The 22,651-nt window shown below is 37.4% G+C and overlaps 1 protein-coding gene across 4 annotated transcripts in view; it reads left to right on the plus strand.

The window, feature by feature from the left end:
* The first annotated feature begins 105 nt into the window (after positions 1-105).
* LOC137286518 (glycogen synthase kinase-3 beta-like) overlaps positions 106-22,651 on the plus strand; it is a 28,290-nt gene continuing 5,744 nt past the window's right edge. The window contains exons 1-8 of one of the 4 annotated variants that reach the window (XM_067818460.1): positions 106-503; positions 10,846-11,036; positions 11,965-12,048; positions 17,062-17,172; positions 17,622-17,752; positions 18,170-18,276; positions 19,899-20,092; positions 22,069-22,255. In XM_067818460.1, the coding sequence (XP_067674561.1) occupies positions 422-503; positions 10,846-11,036; positions 11,965-12,048; positions 17,062-17,172; positions 17,622-17,752; positions 18,170-18,276; positions 19,899-20,092; positions 22,069-22,255 (1,087 nt within the window). In that variant the 5' untranslated portion in view covers positions 106-421. Of the gene's footprint in view, positions 504-10,845; positions 11,037-11,964; positions 12,061-17,061; positions 17,173-17,621; positions 17,753-18,169; positions 18,277-19,898; positions 20,093-22,065; positions 22,256-22,651 lie in introns of all 4 variants that reach the window. The other 3 variants (XM_067818443.1, XM_067818436.1, XM_067818451.1) reach the window with 3 other exon arrangements.

A 22,651-nucleotide genomic window follows, 5' to 3' on the forward strand; every position in this document is an offset into this window, starting at 1 on the left:
CGGCAATTTCCGTTAGTTTCCGATTTCTCCCGTTATGAGGCATCTGAGTGTTTGATTGGATAACGATGGTTACCGAGGTGCTTTCTCACTACTGCCTCACTCGTCATTGTACGGAACTGACCAGCCATTGGAAACGAAATCAAGAAGACGACAAACAATCATCGTCTTTTATCAACCGATTAACCGTATAACAAGCGATTTCGACAAAGTATCCCAATAAGGAGTGTACTTAAGGACATCTTCTTGGTTTCGGCCAGCGAGAAGAAAGCCTATGCCTTGAATGAAAGGAGAATTTTCCCTTTTTACTGGTGTCGTAAGAGAACATTTGGCCATTTTTTCGGATCAGCTCCTGGAAATGTAACAGATCTCTCTTCGTCTATACGGAAGTTAGTCTCAAACTCGCACCTTTCGACGCTATATAATGAGCGGAAGACCAAGGACAACTTCTTTTGCCGAAGGAGGACGGGCTGGACAGCCTGCATTTGGAGGAATGAAAACCTTCGGTAAGCCTATCCGTCGTTATTCTGGGTCAGGCATGAAAACCTGATAAAGATGGCGGACAGATCAATCCAGCAGTCAGCATCCTGTCTTTATAAAATAGACAGCAGTGGTACATGTACCGTAGGTTGTGTATTTATGCCAGAATGCTCTTTTTTCATTTATTAAAATTGCTAGTTTGTACATTCATTGTGTCATTTAATTAGGTCAGAAATGTCTTAGAACGTTGACTTGACAGCCGTACAGTCTGTCAGTGGTGGACGAGCCCAATATTGAATCTTCTAATAATATTCGTAGTAAATGCCTGTTTGTGATAAACCTTGATGGTATGTTATTCTTTAAGAAGAAATTGATGAAACAGAGGTTAGAATATGGATCACTTTTGTTTGTCTTGGTTATAGATAGTTTTATGCAGTATTCTAGAATTCCCATTTGCATTGATAACTATGATAAATCCTAGATATGTCTGTAATGTCCCCTACTTACAAATATTGCAGTCAGCAGCTGATCGAACACCATAAGAAACCACACTGATCTTTTATCAAAACTGTTCTTGTTTAATAACTGATTTCTTTTGTAATTGTATGGTATTGGGCATACATAATTATTTGGAAGGCATTACGTGTCCATTGATGTCTACTACGAATCTAGGATGATGGCATCACATCATACTAAGCATGTTAGCATTCCAGTAAATCATTGGGTTTTGATTTTCAAGAATACACACCACAAACTAAATTTTGCTTTGTTTTTCCCAAGTGAATTTAAGTACTGATTTGTATCTAAAGTAGCAGATGTTTTCTTGTAGATCACAGTATTTTGTCTTTTCCTTTCTTAATGAATGTTATAATTTGTTGATTCCCTTAGTTGTATTTGCATTATTTCATATGCTTCAACCAATTCTCCCAATTCTCAGAAGGTTTCAAGTTGTGTGTGGAATTATATATGAAAAGGAAATACAGGTTGAGTTGTAGCCTGAACAGTTTGATGGACTATTGAGGAACATGGCTGTGTCTTGTGAAAGGGATATGCTGGTTACAATTCTTGATGGAACAACTTACTTCATGTTCAGTATAGCTAAGCACTATCAGCCAATGACTTTTACTGTCGTGAACAACGGACAAGCTTGGTGTGACATCATGAAGTCTTCTACTCAGACAACCAAAGTTCGGTCCAGTCGAGTATAGTTAGCCTAGTGGGTAAAATGTTTGCTCATCATGCTGAAGAATCTGCTTTGAGTACCCAGATGATTGCAATAGGTGAAGTCCATTTCTTCTGTCCACCATTGTGATATTGCTGGAATATTGTTAAAGGTGATGTAAAACCATAGTCACTCAGTCCACTATTGGCAGCAGATGATGCTTCAGATACTTAATGTGAATCAAAACTTAACCTGTTCCTCTGAATTTATGAAAGTAAGGTCATTAAAATCAACAAAGTTATGCAGTGCCACCCAGTTTGTTTGCCAAGGGCTTTTGTTTGTAATCCTAGATAAATCCCTACATTCTACCACATCACCATTTCATAGTGTCGTCTGTATTCTTCATGTCCTTCAACATGAGATTTCTGGTTTAGTGATAAACTTGGAAGTTCACTGATAACTGGTCTGGCAGCCATGATTATACAAACCATCTGATCATTCTGTTTTACTCGTGAAACAATGTTGTAATGTTTGATATACAGTCAAACCCTGTTTACTCGGACCACACATATCCGGAAACCCTGCCGTCTGGACGATTTTTATGTGAAATGAAATTTACATTGCGCTGCCGGACCTGCACAGTGAATTTTCAAACCATTCCCATAGATTTCCATTGAAAAATGATCCAGTTATCCGGACGGAGAGATGTGTGCAACGTGCATATGCATATGTCACGTCAATACTGTTTACCACATGACTATGTGATTTCATTCCTAATCTCTCGGAAGGCATTTGGTGAGAATTGATTGATTAGCCATCAAAACGCTATTGACACGTGTCACTCATTAGGATTTGGAGCGTGTGAGAACATCTCATCAGTAACGAAAACACACGTTAAGTAGGATTACGGTAAACTACACTGTAATTGTACTGTATATAACACTTATAAATCGACCCCTGCTATCTGCCACAATGCAATTTAAAAATAGCCTCCCACATGATCTAAGTCATGTGATCCCGTGTGGAAATTTACTTTCTGCAGACAGCATAAGTTCGACGCGATGTCATATGTTTTTAGGGCATTTAAAATTAAAAAAAGAACATGCAATTGGCAAAATCGGAATTTTTTTGTCATCGATTTACGTTTTCATCTAACTTACTATCTGAAGCTCCACACGCTACATGATTACATCCACGACAACCTGACTAATGGTAACCTGCGTTCCGCCTTCCATGTATTATCGGTACACATATATGTTATGATGATTCACTGTTATTACTATTGACTGTTGATTTATTGACCTGCGTATGTGAAATTGTTTTTACTTTCACTTAAATTATACATTTTGCTTGTTTGATCCAGTTACCGGACGTCTCGCTATCCGGACGATTTTCGACTGAAACCAAAACGTCCGGATAAACGGGGTTCGACTTAAGTGATGTAATTAGAGTTTGAAACGTTTGCTTGATAGACCTTGTGTATAAATTTATCTTACCTTGGTATATACTACCCTTACTCAGTGTCTTGCAATGGTTTCACAAGATAGACCTCATCATACTGGCTACACTAGGCTAGTGTGACAATAGTTAACTAGGCTAGAGTGACAGTAATAAACAGTCAAATGTTGCTCGTCAAATTCAGAATGTGAATAGCTTTTTACAAAATTTATTACCTGAAGAGCACACTTTGAACTCATTTTTTCAAAACATTTGTGAAGTGAAGACCTCGATCAAATGCACTTCTGGACCAATACATAGGCCAGACTTATTGAAAATTGATGGCATCAATTATTTAACAACAGGGACAAGAATAAAAATATTTCACTTGGAAGAAAGGTCTGTCCTGGCATGAAGTAGAGCTTACGTTTATCAATAGTGTTATGTTAATATGTGATGGGTGATCTCTCAATAATAGTCTTATACCTGCATGCTTTGAACATTGAACATGCTGTCAGTGCAGGGATGAGGAAAGGCAGGGGCCATGGGCCAACTTGCACATTAGAATAAAATAAATGGCCCATTAAAATTTAGAAGTTTACTTTTAACACAAGGGCAGTGATTTATTCTAAATTCAGAAAATGGCTAATACTCCTTAAATAGCCCATTGTCAAAGTTCTCAATCCCAGTGCCTGTCATTGTCAACCAGTAGTATACATGGACAGGGTTTACTAAAGCAAAAAGCACTCACACCCTTGCAAGATTACAGTGTATAAAACAAATGTTCAATATAATCAATTCTATAAACTTTTTTGTCATCTCTACTGTCAGAGGATATTTTGATCCCTGCTATAAAAGGTAGCGTTGTGAATTGTTGATGCCGCATTCTGCAAATTCTCTTCTGCTAGAAGTCAATCAAAATTTGCATTAGTAGTTTGGAGCCTAGCCAACATTTTCAACAGTTCCAACATCATAGGACTAGTAGCAAATTGACATAAAGGGTGTCACAGTGTATTATCAAAACCAGTAGACTGAAACTAGTAGTTTGGATTCATGCAGATGTCATATGACTCTCATTAAAAGACCATATGACACAATTGCACGATGCCATTTATAATGTGGTCAAATATTTGGGATTTCCCAAATATGACATATGGTACCATATAACACTTGTGACACATATAACACTAGTTTTGGTTTAACAGTTTCCATGATCAAGATGTTTTTCTCACAAGGGATTGTATGTTCTCTTCATCTGTAAGAACGTATTGACTTATACCGTGACAGTGAATGTATCATCCTGACAAGTCTATTGATTATTTGTGATTGGTAGGGGTGAAGCCTTGAATGTGTTGCCTGATACAATTCAATGTAGGGTACATAGAAACAGAAAACTACTTGTACCACGACATGACTGAAGATCCATGTTGATATATCAGAAGTTAGCCTCAGTTGTAACTATTGTAACCTGATGTTTTCAAAAGATTTGAACCAGAACAGATTACAGTCATCCCTTGCCATAATGCAGGTCTTGGGGTCAACGGATGACCCCCCTGTTATTAGAAAACTGCATTATAGTACCTATTACATAATGTGGAGCAAAGGCCAAGTAAATTTTTTTCCATGGACATAACAAAAACTACTATTTCATGCATTGTGGCTATTCAAAACTGTATGGTATCTATGAAGATGAAAAGAAACAAACTGAAAATATAAATATATAATGTGCTGGAAACTTGCAATCAAAAATCACTAGACATGATAATTCAATTGTTGTTCCTGTTATGCTACCTGTTATTCAACTAATCTGGAAATAGTGATCAGCTGTGCACTGATATTTCGGTCCAACGTACTGGTGATTCAGTTAAAAGCGATCCAGTAGTATTACATCATAGAATTTCTATTCCATTATCAGAATGATTTACATATTAAGCAGCTATTCTAACATATATATCATATATTGATATCGGATTAGTGTATAATTCATGTTTTCTGCAAACATATTTACCATAACAATGGCCATAACAGTGAACACAGGCCGATACATTTTACGTTGGAGACAGTTTGACAAGTCACCGTTAACTTCGTGCAGTTCTTGCAACTTTGATTGTATAAACAAAATGTTGGCCACTTAATTTTTTCAATACGACTTCAATGAGTCAATAACGCAGGTCTTGGAGTTTTTGGATTATGAAGCTGTAATCTTTTTGCTATTGCTAAGAATAATGTGTATTTAGTGTTATAACGGTAGGCGACGAAGAACGGACCCACACGAATGTGGTAAGCGGAAGTTGCATGTGTGTGGAATGAGGCAATGCCATTTCTCTCGTGGTGTCTCTGTAGTTACTGTCAACAGTTTTAATGAATAAGAATGGGATTGAACTGAATCAAAGATAATTTGTTTTCTGACACCATACGTTCTCGGATGACTGTCTTTACCCACGTTATAGTGCAGTAAACATCAGCACAAACATTGTAAGTACTCAACTGTCTTTCATAAGTTACAGTGTTTTCCTAGTTGCTATGATTATTATTGAGAAAACCCTGCATGTTTTAAGCATCTGTAAAACAATGGATATGTATGATAAACACTGTCAGTTGCCACTTGCACTAAATTTCACTAGTTCACATGATTTGCAAGAGCACAGCGGTGGATTTGTTGATGAGCTATTTTTGATTTTGTGAAAGGGTGTGATCGCAGTACAACTTTTTTTATTGGAACCCCAGATTTGTCAGTGGTTTAGCTGAATCTGCGGTATCGCAAAGATAAGTTATGGTGAGAGATGACTGTATTGTGACAATGAAAAGGATCTCTGTAGCCAGTTTATTCTGGTCAGCAAGGCTGTAAAATGTCCACCTGTCCTGACAGTATATACTCTGTTTACAGTTGTGTCTTGAAGCGCTTCATGATAAAATTGAGAAATGGGTGTATGTTGATTCTCTGTACAGTGCTTTATGATCACTTAATATACCTGGAGTGAGGGGTTAATATAACTAGTAGTTAAAGTACATGGTTGTCATGCTGAAGATCCAGATGCAATTGGTACATTGAGTGAAACTCATTTTTAATGTTCCCAGCTGTGATGTTTGCTAGAATAATGATTAACAGCTGTTGCCAATCAAAATATTTCAAAAAACATCCCCAGCTTTTAGTGTTACTCTTATGCAGAAGAGGTATGCATTTTATCATACTCCTTTTCATAGCCGCAAATATTCAGCAGATTATTGACAAGCTTGTATTGCTAGTCAACATATATCGCACCATTTTTACGATATTGATGACTGTTTCTATTGTAATTAATACTGCCAACAGTAAATATACAATGCAAACAGCAGGTAATTGCCTTACAAAGGAGTAGATACAGTGGTAGAAGTTAACATGCAAGAGAGAGATGTTGTAGCAGGTTTCATTGTACAGACCTGATGTAGTATACACCAGAAGTCATGTTCATATTGTTACAGCTGCATGACAGCAAATTTCAGTGTGTATTCAAGTAGTCAATACATGTGTCTGTGTTATATCTGGTGATGATGACACTTTAGATCGTCACCTTGATAATGTTAGAAATAGCCCAGGAGTATTGCCTGAAATATTGTATTGCAATATGTTTTGATGATGAGGTACATATGATAGATATTACAGTATATTGCCATGAACAATTATCCCAGCTGTGAAGCTGGCTGACATAAACACACAGGCATTCTGTAGGTTGTAATGATGTGCCAGACGGGAATCTCAGTAGTAGAACTGCAGGGTATTACTGGTAAACATGATTACTGCAATACCCTTGTCAAACAATATGCTTTGCGTTACTCTTCTGGGGAATCAGTGTATTTGGAAAAGGAATAAATGTAGTTTAGTATCTCCATGGTTTACACTTAAATTCACAACTCAATTAGCTTTGTAATTGTTTGGAGAAAGGTCATACTTTACACTCTCACATTGCATTGCATTCGCAACTCTTTACTTAATTTTTGTCTCATTAATGCTTATCATCAATAATGCATATCATCAAAAAGGAGTCCATTCTAGTGTGCTTTGAGAGTGCATTTTACTATCACTTGTGATAGCAACTGCCTTCTGATTTTACCTATGAAACCAAGCAATGAGTTAAGTGGCTATATTTGTACCAACGTATGAAATACCATTTAATCCTCTTTGTCTCTGTGCTAGTTAGCATCCATTTTCAAACGTTCATGATGCAAAACAAGCACCAGTGAACAAGTTTGTGATATAAGAATGCCCCATTTAATCCCCCAAATAAGTATAGTATGTGATGCTGTTTATGGAGATGAAAGTCAATTTATTATGCTAGTATGATATCTACGTGAATTCAGTGTTAGATTTTGGTGAAATTTTGAGTGGATCCAAATTTTATGAAAATAATGTTTCTGGACCCTGTCCAATGTTATATAGATGGGCAGATGTAAAATAGAGGGGGTCCTCATTAAATTTGATGAGTCAAAACACTCCAAAACCCTCTCTTGAGCCAACACTGTGAATTGCGTGTACACTCTTTGACTCACCTTTGAGATCAGCTTTTGAAGAATAGCTGATTCCTTCCTCTTCATGGGGAAGTGTTTCAGTGATGAAAGCAGAATGGACACTCAAGGTAACTTGCTTGACACTGAATCTGCATTATATAATTTTTAATATCAGAGATGAATGACTGGCTGCTTTTTCACTTTGAGGTTTGAACAGTGAACTTATATTTGCTTTGAAGGGCTAAAATATCAAAGGTTTCTATCCTCAGTAACTAGTGATCACTGTTTGTAACAGAAGATGTTTTTGTGGAAAGATGTGTAGAATTATTACAGTGCACGTGGTTTGTATGGAATTGAGCCTTAGATATTTCCATTTTGCTTCAGTGTTTAAAATCTGATGGTTTCATGTAGGCACTAATATAGATTTCAACAAATGACTTATGAAAAAAGTGACAAACTCAGATTTTCAGTACAATCCTGAATCATGTTGAAATTCATTGTTTGTCTATATGTTGCGGTTTTAAGGTATTTTTTAAAATTAAGCAGATTAGAATCTATGCATCCAAAATGCATTCAAAATATTGTTTGCATGTTTTCATTATTTGTTCACATGAAAAACACATGGTTCTATTATTTACCTCTTGTTTGAAAAATGGTAATTTTGATGAAATTAGTGACACATATTTGTCATGAATGTTGAAGTCTTCATTTTAAGTTGCAGTGGAATAATACAAGAGTGAACTGGAGAGATAAAAATATCGGATTAGAGACTAAGGTAAACAGTGACAGGCATATTGTCACTCATAATGTTGATTGTTTGTGAAAAGCTTTGGGCCTAGTCTGTTAATTACCCAGGATGCCATAGCTAGGTCCAGAGAGGGCAGACTGAAGACAGCCTTGCCTCTAATTATAGCTTTAGGCAGGAAGTGAAACCCTCATTGTGGGAAATAATTCCTACTCCATGTAGTAATGGTGGTCATCATGACTATAATGTGTGAATTGCTGCAGTGTCTGTTGTATTGGCACTTACTCCATCTCCTACTGTCAGTTTACATGTTTTAGTATTCAGATATAGCCCTGTGACATTACCCAGACTGTAACTGGCCCTTATTTTACAAAGTATTGAGGAATGATGAATTCTTGTATTTTTTCTTCCACGGAAGTGAGGTTGGGGTCGAAGTGACATTTATATAATTATTGTAAGTAATATTATATTGAACCCCACCTCGCTTCCAAGAGTGAGATTGTTATGTTATAAACAATGTCATGCAAAATCCTATTGTGCATCAATCAAATACATATTTTACTACTAGGAGAAAGTAATTTTGATTTTGTAGCTTGGTGAAAACCTACTTTCTCCTACTTAGTCGTTATGTTATAAGTTGTGTCATGCAAAATCCTCTTGGCCATGATTCAAATAATATTTATCTACTGGTAGAAAGTAGTTTTGATTGTCTAACTTGATGAAAACAAACCATAACCTCATTAATTCAAACAGACTTTAGCCCGTGACTTCACGATTTTAAAACATGACGCAGCCCTGTCTGACATATAAATGCTATGTAAGTTTGTTTTCACCGACTTAGAAAACCTCTAAATGAAATAGTTTACCCTGTGAAATGTAGATGAATTCAGCATAGACCCTCATATCTATACCTACTATTACGTCACAGAGACGTGCCACTCTGATTGGTTGAAATTTCGTTTGCGGCTGAGATTTGTGCACTGTTGTCAAGATGGTCGATTTAAGGTAATTAAGGATCGAAATGAGCAGTTTTAATGACGGGGTTTCATTTATAACAATGTTAATGAGTGATTTATGCATTAGCACCTCCTGGAGTATATGGGATCTTCAGTGGTTTGAGAAGAATCAGACACTAATGGTTATGAGTTCTACTTATATGCAACTGTTTCACGTACATTAACACTTTTTGTGAGCCATTTGGGTTTTTGTTCATTGGACCCGAGAAGGTCCGTGGTAGAATAGGCCTTCAGCAATTCATACTTGTCATAAAAGGCAACTATGCTTGTCGTAAGAGGCGACTAACATGATCGGGTGTCAGGCTCGCCGACTTCCCAGTTGTGCAGATCGATGCTCATGTTGTTGATCACTGGATTGTCTGATCCAGACTTGATTATTTACACACCCTTGCCATATAGCTAGAATATTGCTAAGTCACTCACTCACTCATTCACTTTTATTCATTGACGTTACATCATCAACAACATGCCATATGGAAGTACATGCATATGTGACAGGAGTTTGATATTGCTTCATTTCTGTTGCTTATAATGAGGCCACAGATGGACCAACACTCCGTAAGTCTGAATTCATTAAATGAATATGCTATTTATAATTCTTTGGTGTTTCACTGGGAATTTAGAATAACTGGAAATGTAGAAAAACTCGCATGAACAAAGCCTGGTCACCAGAACAAAGGTAATGTAACACTTCCATCTGTTCTGGTTATAAATAGATATTATTTATATAATCGCATACATCAGCAGTAATATACAAGCCACTGTAATGATAGCCCAAAAGGGATGTCCTTTCATCTTCGATTACATATGATTATTTGTAGCATGTATATGCATGCAAAATGTCACTTGTCATCAGTCTAGCAAATGCATAAGAGATGTTTTGTCACCTCCCATATTGATTATAGACAAACTCTTTGAGAAGAAAATCTTACAATTTACATTCAGTTCCAAATCTCTACTTGTAACCTAAGTGATCAGGCGTTGTTTTGATGGAATTGACAGGTATTATTAAGCATGATTAGTAAATCTTTGAAAGGTACAATATTGTATTGATGACAACATCTTTATTACATTGTGATGCAAACTGAACAAACTGAACAAATGTATTGCTTCATTTTCTGTACATAATGTTTTTAAAATATGGGATCTCATCAGCTCAGCATGAAGTCACAGATCATTATTTTCCAGTTTGACTTCTTTTTAAATGACAACTGGAGCAAATCAACTTACGTGTAGTGGTATCTTGTCAGTATTTATTGACATATGACTCTGTGCTACTTTTATGTTAATATTGTTAAGGACACTTTCATGAATAAGTAATCACATCTAACTCCATCAGTGATGGGCAGAAATCTAGAGAAAGGTAAAAAGTGAACAGAAATCAAGTTCCAAAGGCATGAGTTGGTTGTGTCTTTAGAACCAACAAGATTTTAGTGATATTGCTGTTTAACCTATGGTACTATTTACATGTAATTATTTCCTAAATCCGATGCTAATTAATGTTCATGATGTTCATTTTTCAGGGAAAGATGGGTCAAAGGTTAACACTGTTGTGGCCACTCCAGGCATCGGCAGTGACCGACCAATAGAGGTCAGCTACACTGATGCCAAGGTGATTGGCAATGGTTCCTTCGGGGTTGTTTATCAGGCAAGACTCGTGGAGTCATCTGAGCTAGTTGCCATCAAAAAAGTTCTCCAGGACAAGAGATTCAAGGTATGTGTGTGAACTTGACATAAGTAGTCAAGTCAGAAGCACTAGTCACATCACTACTTATAATAGCACTAAAATTGGCTTTGCAGAGTGCTTCAGTGGGTACGTCTGTATTAGTTATATCAATATTTCACAACATGCAGGAAGTATCTGGTATTTTGGTCATAGTTATCAATGTGAAGTAGGCACCTGCCATATCGACCTTGTCTTCTTTTTTTCATGATAGTGGTAATATGATCTTGGTATCTGTTTTTGTGTTGAGCTATAATGTGCAAGCCTTTGCTGTGTCAGTTTAAAGAGAAAGTTTCCGTGAACAATATAATGGATTTCTTTAGACAGTAATGTTGAGTTGCTGATTTGAAATTTTTATCTGTTAGCAGAATTTGTTCAAGTAATAATGATTGTCTACAAATGTCAATGGTAGGGCTTGGTTTGATTTGTTGGTTGTTTACCACATACACAGAAACATTCCAGCTATGCTGCAGCTCTCTTTAGATAATTGACACTGAACCGAACTATCCAGTTATCAACAGCATGAGCATTGATCTACACAATGACGTACCGCTGAAGTCAGAGAGTCTGACTCTCTCCCCCCCCCCCCCCCCCCCCCCCCCCCCCCAATACTGTTAGTCGCTGCTTCCGACATTACTGAAAACCAATTCTAACCCCGATCTTTAGGGATCATAGCTTTGTTTGAAACTCTGGAAGATAGCTCTTGGAGATACATTGAGAAAACATGTAGCTGTCTTCTGTCACATACATGAACCAACGCCTTTCCATGCAACTGTCGACATAATCAAAACTGTTCCAAATTGCTGAGGTGTTACTGTGATACTAGATGGTATGTCACTGATCCATGCAGTGATTTAATGTGTTGCTAAAGTGTAGCACAAACATTTCCTGCTCATATCAAACGGATGCACTTTTGCAGAATCGAGAGTTGCAGATAATGCGCAAGCTTGAGCACCAGAATATCGTGAAGCTGAAGTACTTCTTCTATTCAGCGGGCGATAAGGTAAGAAGGAAGGTGTGTCATTATCATTAGTTTCTTCTGTTGCCACCTTCTCATTGTACTGACAGATACAAATACTATTTATGTGGGTCACATATACTATGTCACAGTATTTGGTTGAAAACATAAGGGTTGGATGCAGCTTTGATAATGCAGACAAAACACGATAATGTTTCATTATTCAGTGGAAGCGGTCTTAACTGGGACTGAATAAATAATCCAGTTTGGACTATGTGCCGGATTGTAGAGCTGATAATAAATATACAAGCAATGGATGGGACTGAGATTATATGCCGGTGTTGACAACTTGCTGGATAGGCCAGACGCTTGTTTTGATAGCTTCCACTGTATATTATTACTTTTTGTCAGGTCTAAACAGTATAATTTTAAACTCCCTCTAAATTCCTGAAGAGTTGTGAACACTTAAATATTATGACAGATTTATGTTTTGATTAGCAGATGTAAATAGTATTTGTATCCTGCAGTACGAGACTGTTGCATTCAGCTAGCATTCTTTGAATGAAAACAAAAAGAAGTAATATGTGAATGGAGCATTTGATATCAGCAGTAATTCATATCTCCATTTTTATCACAGAATTGAATCTCTGGTGTTAATTGAGGAGTAGGCTTAAAATGTAAAATGTGCAAACACCATCTAATCTTGTGGCTTATGTCTGAAGACATAACTCAAATATAATTTTGGTAAGCCCCAGACGTGCACCTGCTGACACAGAATAATAGTTTCTGACTTCCCAATTCTGAATGCTACAGTTGTATCACTTTGTGTTTATCATTGTCATTTGTTTATAGATGTTTACACTTTCCAAGTAGTGGTCATTGAGTGATGTAGTTTGTTGGTTGAGTTCAAAAATAGATAGAGCGTCTAGCTCCAGAACTTAGACTGCATCCTACCAATAGACTTGAGGTAGTCTTTACTTGTAATTCTGCTTCATCTAACAACCATTTAGATTTAGTAAGTTGCCAAACATTGTTGATTGCGTTAGTTGTTTGTAGTGTCCTGTTGTTTACATGTTGTCATAACTTTCCCAGGTTGAAGTCAAACCATACTCAGGCTTGATGAAGACTATTACTCCTCCTTCCTTTTCGTCATCTTCAAAATTACTTCTCAGAAAACTTCTAAGGGAGATAGGGCGAATACAAGTAGGCTTCCAGTTCTCTATAATCGGTGGACTTTTACTGAGAATGTGTCCTAGTAGTAGTGATTCTCTGTTCTGTTCATGAGAGGTGACTTCATGATTTTTTTGTCATTGACTTGATGAAACATGTGCATCAATCACTGGCTTGTCTGGTCAAGATTCAGTCTAAGTGAACTTAGTCTCAGTGTATTTCGTTACACTCCACCACTGAGTCTTAACAAAACCTAGCAGAAGGTCACATCAGGTAAACTTTGAGCGACCAATGACTGTCCAATCAAACACAAGACGGTTAAATAGATTTAACCAATAAGACAATGGCTACTATTTAGGGATTGGAGGGACTTTCAAAATATTCAGGTCACTGGCGCAGATCTCTCCTCACACAAAAATCTGCATGTAACACAATTATTTCACCTGCAATATATATGCTTTGGGGTTTCTGTTGACATGGTTACCATTAGCTAATATTTCCGCAAGATTACATCCTTGAATATTGCCAAAAAAACTATTTTCAGCGACTGTTTACTCACCATTGTCATGGTTGTACGTACGCCTTGTGCATCATCCGGAAGCAAGCGTACGCTATATAGCATTCGGAATCGTTTGTGTATGAACGTTTTCGAGATAAAATGTTCAAAAGGTATGTGCGAATGTCAGCTTTCTCCACTTGGTAAGCTATGTTCTGAGTGGTCAGTCTCAAAGGTTACCTGACGTGACCTGACAAGGTTTTGTTAGACTCAGTTGTGGAGTGTAACAAAAAGTACTGAGGATAAGTTTACTTAGACGGGGTCAAGATTCTGTTAGAAGCCTGATGGTTTCCTTGACTTTCTGGGTTCCAAGAGACCTCCAATGAATAAGTCAATGGTCCTTGCAGGAAATATGAGGGTCATGTAAAGTAATAAACTGGGGAAGCAAACTGTGCAGTAAGATTTGGTAATTACTTCAATTACAAGACATAAGTCTTTCTTGTTAACAATTTCATTCAGTCAAGATGAGACATATAAGTTGTCTCTCTACTTTGAACACTCTATACACACATTTCAGCATTACTTCAAACCTACAGTCCACTGGCTGTTATGGTTCAGCTGGAATATTGGCACGTGCAGTTAACATCAAAGGCAAACCCTTGTTTAGTGGTTATGAGATGTAAGGTGCTGAGATGTAAGTTGCCACAACTCCCAGAGATTCAATGATTGATACATGACTTGCCTGTCGCCAAGACCTTGTCAATTTTCATGTGACAATTTGTACCTCCAGTGTTACAGTACAGGAGATACAAATGACACAAGAAGAGTTACCAATGCTTAGGCCTACGAAAGCTTTGTGCAATGGCTTCCAATAAATTGGGAACGGCAGGGGTCATTTTGCACATAAGAATAAAAAATGGCCCATTAAAACTGTTAAGTTCACTATTGATACAAGAGCAGAGGCGCATCTAAATTCAGAAAATGGCTAATAATCTTGAAAATGGCACATGGTCAAAGTTGTCTATCCCAGTCCCTGTAGGCTGCAACAAATACACTATGTGACGAAAACAGTATGTATCATGAATATTGCGTTGAAAATGTGTATAGTTATTCATGAATACAATCAGGACATTAATGTTGCCAAGTGATTGCATCTGTATATTATAACTGCTATTTCATGAATTGTACCAAGTAGAAACCATGTCATATTGTGGACGGCTAAAAAAAAACCAATCTCTCTCTCTCTTTCTCTCTGTGTGTGCGTGTGTCTGTGAGAGAGAAATGGAAATGCCGAGACAACAGTACATATGTAACTAGTATGTTCCAAAGTTATCACATGACGTGGATTTTCTCCATATGATTATTTCAAAAACAACTTGTGTGTTTAAATCTCTCTTGTCTTTTATGAATTAGTTTGACGTACTGCTATTAGTGTAATTCTTCAAAAAAAACTCAATTGTATTTTTAAGCATCTGAAAAACCACGATACAGGGATATGTAAATGAAAACGTTTTTGTATTGTAATCACACTGAATTAGTAAGTTTCAGGATTAACTTCAACACAACAACAGATTTGTTGATGTGCTGTTGCTGATGGCATGAAGATGTGTGATTGGTTAGGACCTTTTTTTCAAATGAGTTAAATGAAACTAGGGTGTTGCAAACAGCACAAATGTGAGGGGTGACTGTATGTAATAGATATAGTTGACAGTACAATGTACACCGTGGCAAACTGTCATGACAGTTGCTACTGCAAGGCTAGTACAGATTCCATTCTTCACCATTCTTGCATGTCTCACTTTGAAAATTAAAAGTACATGGGGGTTTAAGTAGACATTATTTAAGAAACGTAAACCTTCCTGAATATTTCATTCTTGTGACACCAAATAACAAATTGAATTGGTGAACGTTCAATGCAGCAAATATGCAAGTGAATTGTAACTACCTTTGTTTTTTGAGGTCAGCGAGGAGCGGCTCAGTTACAGTCTTCACATATACTATACATCATGTATATATATGATTGCCTTTTACTTGACCATCCATAGTTGTTGGGTACATTCATTTATATTTATTTTAATGGAGAAACAATGAATGACAAACCTCCAGCCACCACCCCATAAAACTTAGGCACAAAGTAAGTGACATCTCCCCCACTGCATATCACGTTCAACATGTTACTCCTTCCTTCCTTCCTTCCTTCCTCCCCTCCCCTTCGACCTCCATTTTTTCTTTTTGTTGAAGCATTACATACTCTTTAAGACTTTAATACAGGATTGTGTTCAACATACTTACATTTTACATGTGACTGTAAATTTCTCACCAGTCAGTGTCATAATTTATCAAGGTTGTTTGCATGGTCCAAACATGTCAAGAATGTATTTGATATCTTAAAGGTCAGATGCAACCAAAAAATCATAAACATAATTAAAACACAATTATCACTTATTCGTGACTTAAAATGTACATTGCTGCTTGTAAAAAACAAATAAATGAAATAATAGGCGTAGAGCCGCGATTCAAAAGTGCAGTATTTTGTACTTGGGCCTACTCCCTCAAAACGAAGCCCTTGGGAGACCGAACCCACTCATAGCGGGTGGATGTGCACTCAAGTGTAACGACAGCTTCCTATTGGCTGACTCATTTGCTGATACGCTGAGGGCTCGTGTGTACAGAAAGATGATCTGTTTGATGGGCATTTTTGAAGTATAGAGTCACAAGAAAGTAAGATTCTCTATGGACAACAACTTCTTTTATCATGTTTGATGCATCGTTTCAGTATGGATTCATATACCGTTATCAAACAAAATCATATACACTAGAAGAAGTTGTTATCCATAAAGAATGTATTTAGAGATGTTGGGTTTTGTAAATACATGTTCTCAGAATTTGCGTTCGTTCAACAGGTATCAACACAACAAACCAGAAGTCCAATGATTTTCAAAATTTGGGATGACATGAAATCAACCAAGTCATCAGATCACCAGGGTCCATTTAGCCACCTCTTGGTACAGGCATATGTTGCTGGGATCTATTTTCTTATTTGTGCTCATCGTGAGTTAAGTAACATAAATATGAAAGGTTGATTAGTATCACAACAGTGCTTTTCAGATTATTGCATGGGTGATTAGGATGGAGGCAGAATATCAAGGTCTGATGATTTTGTTCAGTTGAATGTTTCTTGCAAAAGGCTTTTCTAAATCTCAGCCAACAGGAAAATGATTTTAAGGTATGTAGTGTGCATTGTTTAAGATCATCTGCTTTGGACACCCTGAAGTGAATCCTGCAACTTACAAACGGGAGTCCTATTTAGGTGTTTCAGTCAAAGACGATCACATGTGGACAAGAATGTTATATTTACTATGCACATGAACAGTGATATTTCTATGTTGTAGAAAGATGAGGTGTACCTCAACCTGGTCTTGGAGTATGTCCCAGAAACTGTCTACAGGGTAGCAAGACATTACAGCAAGAGCAAGAACTCAGTCCCTCTGCTCTTCATAAAGGTATATAGTCTTACAGGTAGTTTCAGTTGTACACGTGCATACACTGAAAATATGCATAAGTACAAAACAGTCTGACCTCGTTTTGTTCACATCACATTCTGAACTCTAGCAGACAGCTAAAAATCTCAGAAGTGATGTTTTAAGAAATGATGTTAAACAATGAAATGATGAAGGATGTAATACAGCTGTTGTGCGCAAGTGATATTATGTCATTTTGACCAGCCCATGCACCCTTTTGTGACAGTAAGAAGCTGATATGTAATGATAAATGAATTAGGGGACATCTCTCAGTGTTGTTTACATGGGAACTCATGTCACAATGGGACAACATAGCACTAACTTACAAATGCATCAAAACTGATGCTTATCAATCAGGGATAACTCAGCTGAGAGTGAGTAACAGTTGTATGTCCCAAATGTTCATTAATGATTAATGAATTGTATTCCAGTTGTATATGTACCAACTTTTCCGAAGTCTTGCGTACATCCATTCACAAGGAGTTTGTCATCGGGATATCAAACCTCAAAACCTCTTGTTAGACCCAGAAACTGGGATTCTGAAACTGTGTGATTTTGGAAGGTAGGTATCTTGACTGAATTTACATCAAATTTGTGTTAACCGGATTATACTTCTTGAATATGGGATCGACAGTTGTTGTTCTTGTATTTATGAAGTTCAACATGTCTGCCTTGTTTCAACTAGAAGCCTAACTGACACAGTTTGATCTGATGTATTGTGAAGATCCATACTGAAGATCCACATTAACCATTCTCAGTTCATATTACAAAGTTTTGCTATCATGTATTATTCAGTGGTTGGTGAAGAATCACTTTGACATGTTTCATTGAATTTTGCAAGATATGTGTCAATATTAAGTTGTCATCTGCTTTTGGTAGAACATTCTCCTTTACATATTTCAGATTTGTATGAATTCGTATGATCACTATCTGCACAGGAAATTACTTTACACTAGTGGTACATATTACTTTGTTTCAGTGCTAAAGTGCTTGTTAAAGGAGAACCAAATGTATCGTACATCTGCTCACGTTACTACAGAGCCCCAGAGCTGATATTTGGGGCAACAGACTACACAGCACAAATAGGTGGGTAGTGATGGTGGTTATGGAGCTAGGATATCACTACCTGATGACAGCTTGAAATCTTTGGCTGTATGTTACGTATAAATGGTGATGCTTCTGTTGATAGGTATTTGCATTGTGTTGTATAATTACACAGTGCCTTTTGTAGAATGATCAAATGTAGCATGTTATATTTTGAATGACACTTTCTCAGTTATTTGCAGGGTCCACTTAAGTCAGAATTGAATGCATGGTGTGTTATCTGGATTACCAGTTATCAGACTTCCACTTTGGTGGAACATACTTTGTCTCAGTCAATTAGATCAATCAGTTATTGATTAATCTATGGCAGAAAACAAAGACAGTGTCTGTGACCTAAATTAAGAATTCTCGCACAGGGCTAACTGCATTCTCTTCCCACAGAGGTTACTTGTCATATCTTCCTACGAACCTCTGTTCTAATATGGCCATATTTCGCGGTTCTCATAAAATCCCCTAGTGGCAAAATATGGCAGCAGATTTATTGCCCTTTTTTCTGTCCAATCAGAACACATGTTACATCGGCCTACATTCAACTTGACAAATGCAAGCAATGTGGAGAAACAAATGTGGCATGACTGAATTCTGTCTAGAAGAAACATTTGAGTATCCCGCTCAAGAAGAGGTTCAAGTATTCACGATGCATCCGGAAATTACTGAGATCTTGCGAACGATCACTTTTGAAACAAGGTTGCTGATTGCACTACAAAATCTGATTGCTTCCAATCACAAGTCTTGAACACTTGCACCATGAAAGGGTCGTATTAGAACAGATGTTACTTAGGAAGATATGACAAGTAACCTCCGTGGGAAGAGAATGGGCTAACTGCCACACTCTTTTGACGTGTCAGCCCCCTACGTTAAGACAAAGGTTACTAAAAAAACAAATGATGAACATTTTGGTGATGGTTTATGTTCGGGTTAAATATCTTCTCTAGATCATTTTAATTACATTCGTGATTCTCTTAAACCATACAAGGCAATATGACCACCTCATTTCCACTCCCAACAAAAGTTTAGATCATTACATTCAGAGGAAGCTGACAAGTAAAGCGACATTCCACGATTGCATTATGGGAATGTACCGTAACATTACCGTGTCTCTGTAAGATTTTGAGTCTAATTATGAGATATTTTATCCGTCGGAAAACATAAGCATAATGTTTCCACAGTGATGTTAGATGTGTGATGCAACTGCAAACCAAGAAACGGGATGCGACAAAGCACTTTACAAACTTTACGTAATGCAAAAAGTGCACACTATCGTCTGATAAAGTATTGTCGGTGCCTTTGATCTTTCATCGAAGCATCTTAGAATGCCCTTTAGCATCAGTGGTTAATGTGACAGTGTCTACTTTTTTGTGTGACAGACTGTACGGTATCTGTGTGATCACATAATTCTGGTCAGCCGGTTGTTACAGACTTCAGCGTGTTTCAGTAATGTCACATGTCTGTTCAGCAAGTTGTTAAAGACTGTACATTATTTGTGCAGTATTTAAGCCAGGTATATTTAATGTTGTTTTTACAGATGTCTGATCAGCATCTGATCTGAATGTACAGTATTAGTGCATCATTTCAGCAAGGTATATTAAGTGTTATTTTTACAGATGTCTGGTCAGCAGGGTGTGTTTTGGCAGAGCTACTTCTGGGTCAGCCCATCTTTCCAGGGGACAGTGGCGTTGACCAGCTGGTAGAAATCATCAAGGTCCTTGGTACACCAACACGGGAGCAGATCCGAGAGATGAATCCCAACTATTCCGAGTTTAAGTTCCCACAGATCAAAGCTCATCCCTGGACAAAAGTAAGCATCAACCACCGACAAGCTGTGTGAATTCTGGTCATGCTTGCTTCTGGTTTGTTGTGTTGATACCCGTTGAATTAGCCTAGTGACTAATGAATGTGTGTCAGTAAGAATCTGCAGTGTTAAAAATTCTGTGGCATTCTTGAACCCCATGGGAATATGGTTTGGAAAAGATACCCAGTAGTGCCCAGCAAACTCTACAGGTCATAAGAAGTGATTATTGAAATCAGGTGGTCAGACTTATATCCTTTGTTCATGACTGTTGTGGTACCAGATGTCATGGACAACTGCACACAATATGGCTCACTTGATTGCTTAATCAGTACTTGATTAGTTACAGGTGGCCATATACAGCTGGTGTCTGTATGGTGCTAAATAACTAACAGTAATGGATATTTTCATTGTCAGAGTAGTTATTTTCTGTTGTTAGGATTATTGCAAGGACTGTTGAATGTCTTCCTCAGTTTCGAATCCTAACATTTTCAGTTACATGTTAATAGGATTGATGGAGTAGACTAGTAATTAAGTTGTTCGATCGTCACACAGAAGACCTGTATTCAATACCCCATTGTGGCACATTTTGTGATGCCCACTTCTCGTGTCATACACTATGATATTGCTGGAATATTGCTAAAAGCAGTTTTAACCCAACTCATTCACTGCTACGTTAGGTGCTTTACAAATCTAGTGGTAGTAGTAGTAGTATCATCGATCTTAACACTGAAGTATGACTTTACATGTTACTGTTCAGTCCTATTACATTTTCAAAATATGACCTGAAATAGGTGTATGAGAAGTGTCTTGTGGTCTGGCTAAAGCCGTTGGCACCATGTTTCCTTTTTTATTGAACTGAAATGAAAGAACTCCAAATGCATTAATTCAGATTGTTCTTAATATATTAAGAATTTGTTCCAAAGTGGTCTTTATGTGAAGTTGCATGATGCACACTGTGCTTTGCTATGAGTTGGTTGCTAACTGAGGCATGTATTTTTTTAAGGATTTGAAATGCAATTTCAGCATGTTTTTGTAGCTATTGTTTTCACAGAATAGTAACATGTTAGCAGTTTTGTTGTAATAGTCTAATAAGCTCACATTGTTTATGGACTACCATAACACACTAATTCACATTTTAATTCTTCCAAGAATTCTTGTGTTCTTAAATGAGATCTCTTTCTGGTCAATTAATATTGATGGACAGTCACTGTATGTTCTTAATCTCATTGTAAGTTGATCCATTTAATCAAAGTGTAGTCAGTGTATTGTCTTTACACAGTACCATGGAGTCTCTGTAAGCTGGCAGTATATGTTGATCAGTGAAAGAGTTGTAAGGTAACGGTTAATTTACTAAACCAAATGTGGTAATTAATATCCAGATATTGAGACCAGTGTGTTTTCAAGCTAATTGACTGATGGCTGTCCAGAATGTCCTGAAGACTTTATCAAAATGTATTGATATTTGGTATGAGCTGAATTCATGCTTCTAGCCTATTAATCATACAGAACATTTATAAAAACAAATTGTTTTCTCCTAAACTTAGGACCTATAATTGACCTCTAGATGTAAATGATCCCCAGTCAAGTTTGATATTACTAATGGTGTCTACCTCCAATTAGAGAAGAAAATATTTTAGAAAACATGTGAACGCATCCTAATGCCCTTACATGTGTGAGGTGATGTCATGTTTACCATGGTGTCATTGTGCAAATCACCCTCATGGCTAAGACTGTCTTAAGTCTGTGTTAAGGTATTGGAATTACGATCACCCGAATGTTAAGATTATTTTGACCAGTGGAACCCAGACCAGCATGACTGTGACTGCTACTTGTTATTTCTGATGCCACCCACTGCAACTAGGTATCCGTGTCGGGGTCACATAACAACCAGATGTAAGTAGGGAGTTTTGGTGGTGGGCCTTTGAGCATGGTCTGGCTGTTCTGTGATAATTCGGGAGTTTTCCTTTCCAATTTTCTTGAAGGTTTTTAGACAGCGAACTCCAGCCGAGGCTATTAACTTGGTGAGCAGGCTACTGGAATACACCCCATCAAGTCGTATCTCCCCACTGGAAGCTTGCGCACACGCCTTCTTCCATGAATTGAGGGACCCAGCAACAAGACTGCCTAACCAAAAACCTTTACCCCCACTTTTCAACTTCACTCAAGAAGGTGAGAAGCTTGGACCAGAGACATACTCATTTTAAACTGCAGGCACGACAGGATTTGGGGTTTCAGTTAGTTTCAAACAAGCTGTTCCTGTTATAGGAAGCATCTTGGTTGATTTGGCATCACCATACATCAGTGTATAAATTATTGCTCACAATCATTGGTGCAGACTTAGTATGTACGGGCTGACATCATACTGCTTGGGCATTGGTGAGTGTGGTGTCTCACATCACATACACACTTGGAGCAGTCTGAAACCATGATTTTGAATTTTTCTTTCGGCTTACTAAACTTTCTAACACTAAAATCTGTTGTAAATGATGACAGATTAGGGAAGTGGACTCAAGTTTTGTCACTGAAAATGATTGTTAGCTTGTCTGCTTTTCGTCGATTTAACAG

This window comes from Haliotis asinina, chromosome 1 (genome assembly GCF_037392515.1).
Source record: "Haliotis asinina isolate JCU_RB_2024 chromosome 1, JCU_Hal_asi_v2, whole genome shotgun sequence".
In the NCBI taxonomy this organism is placed as follows: Eukaryota; Metazoa; Mollusca; class Gastropoda; order Lepetellida; family Haliotidae; genus Haliotis; species Haliotis asinina.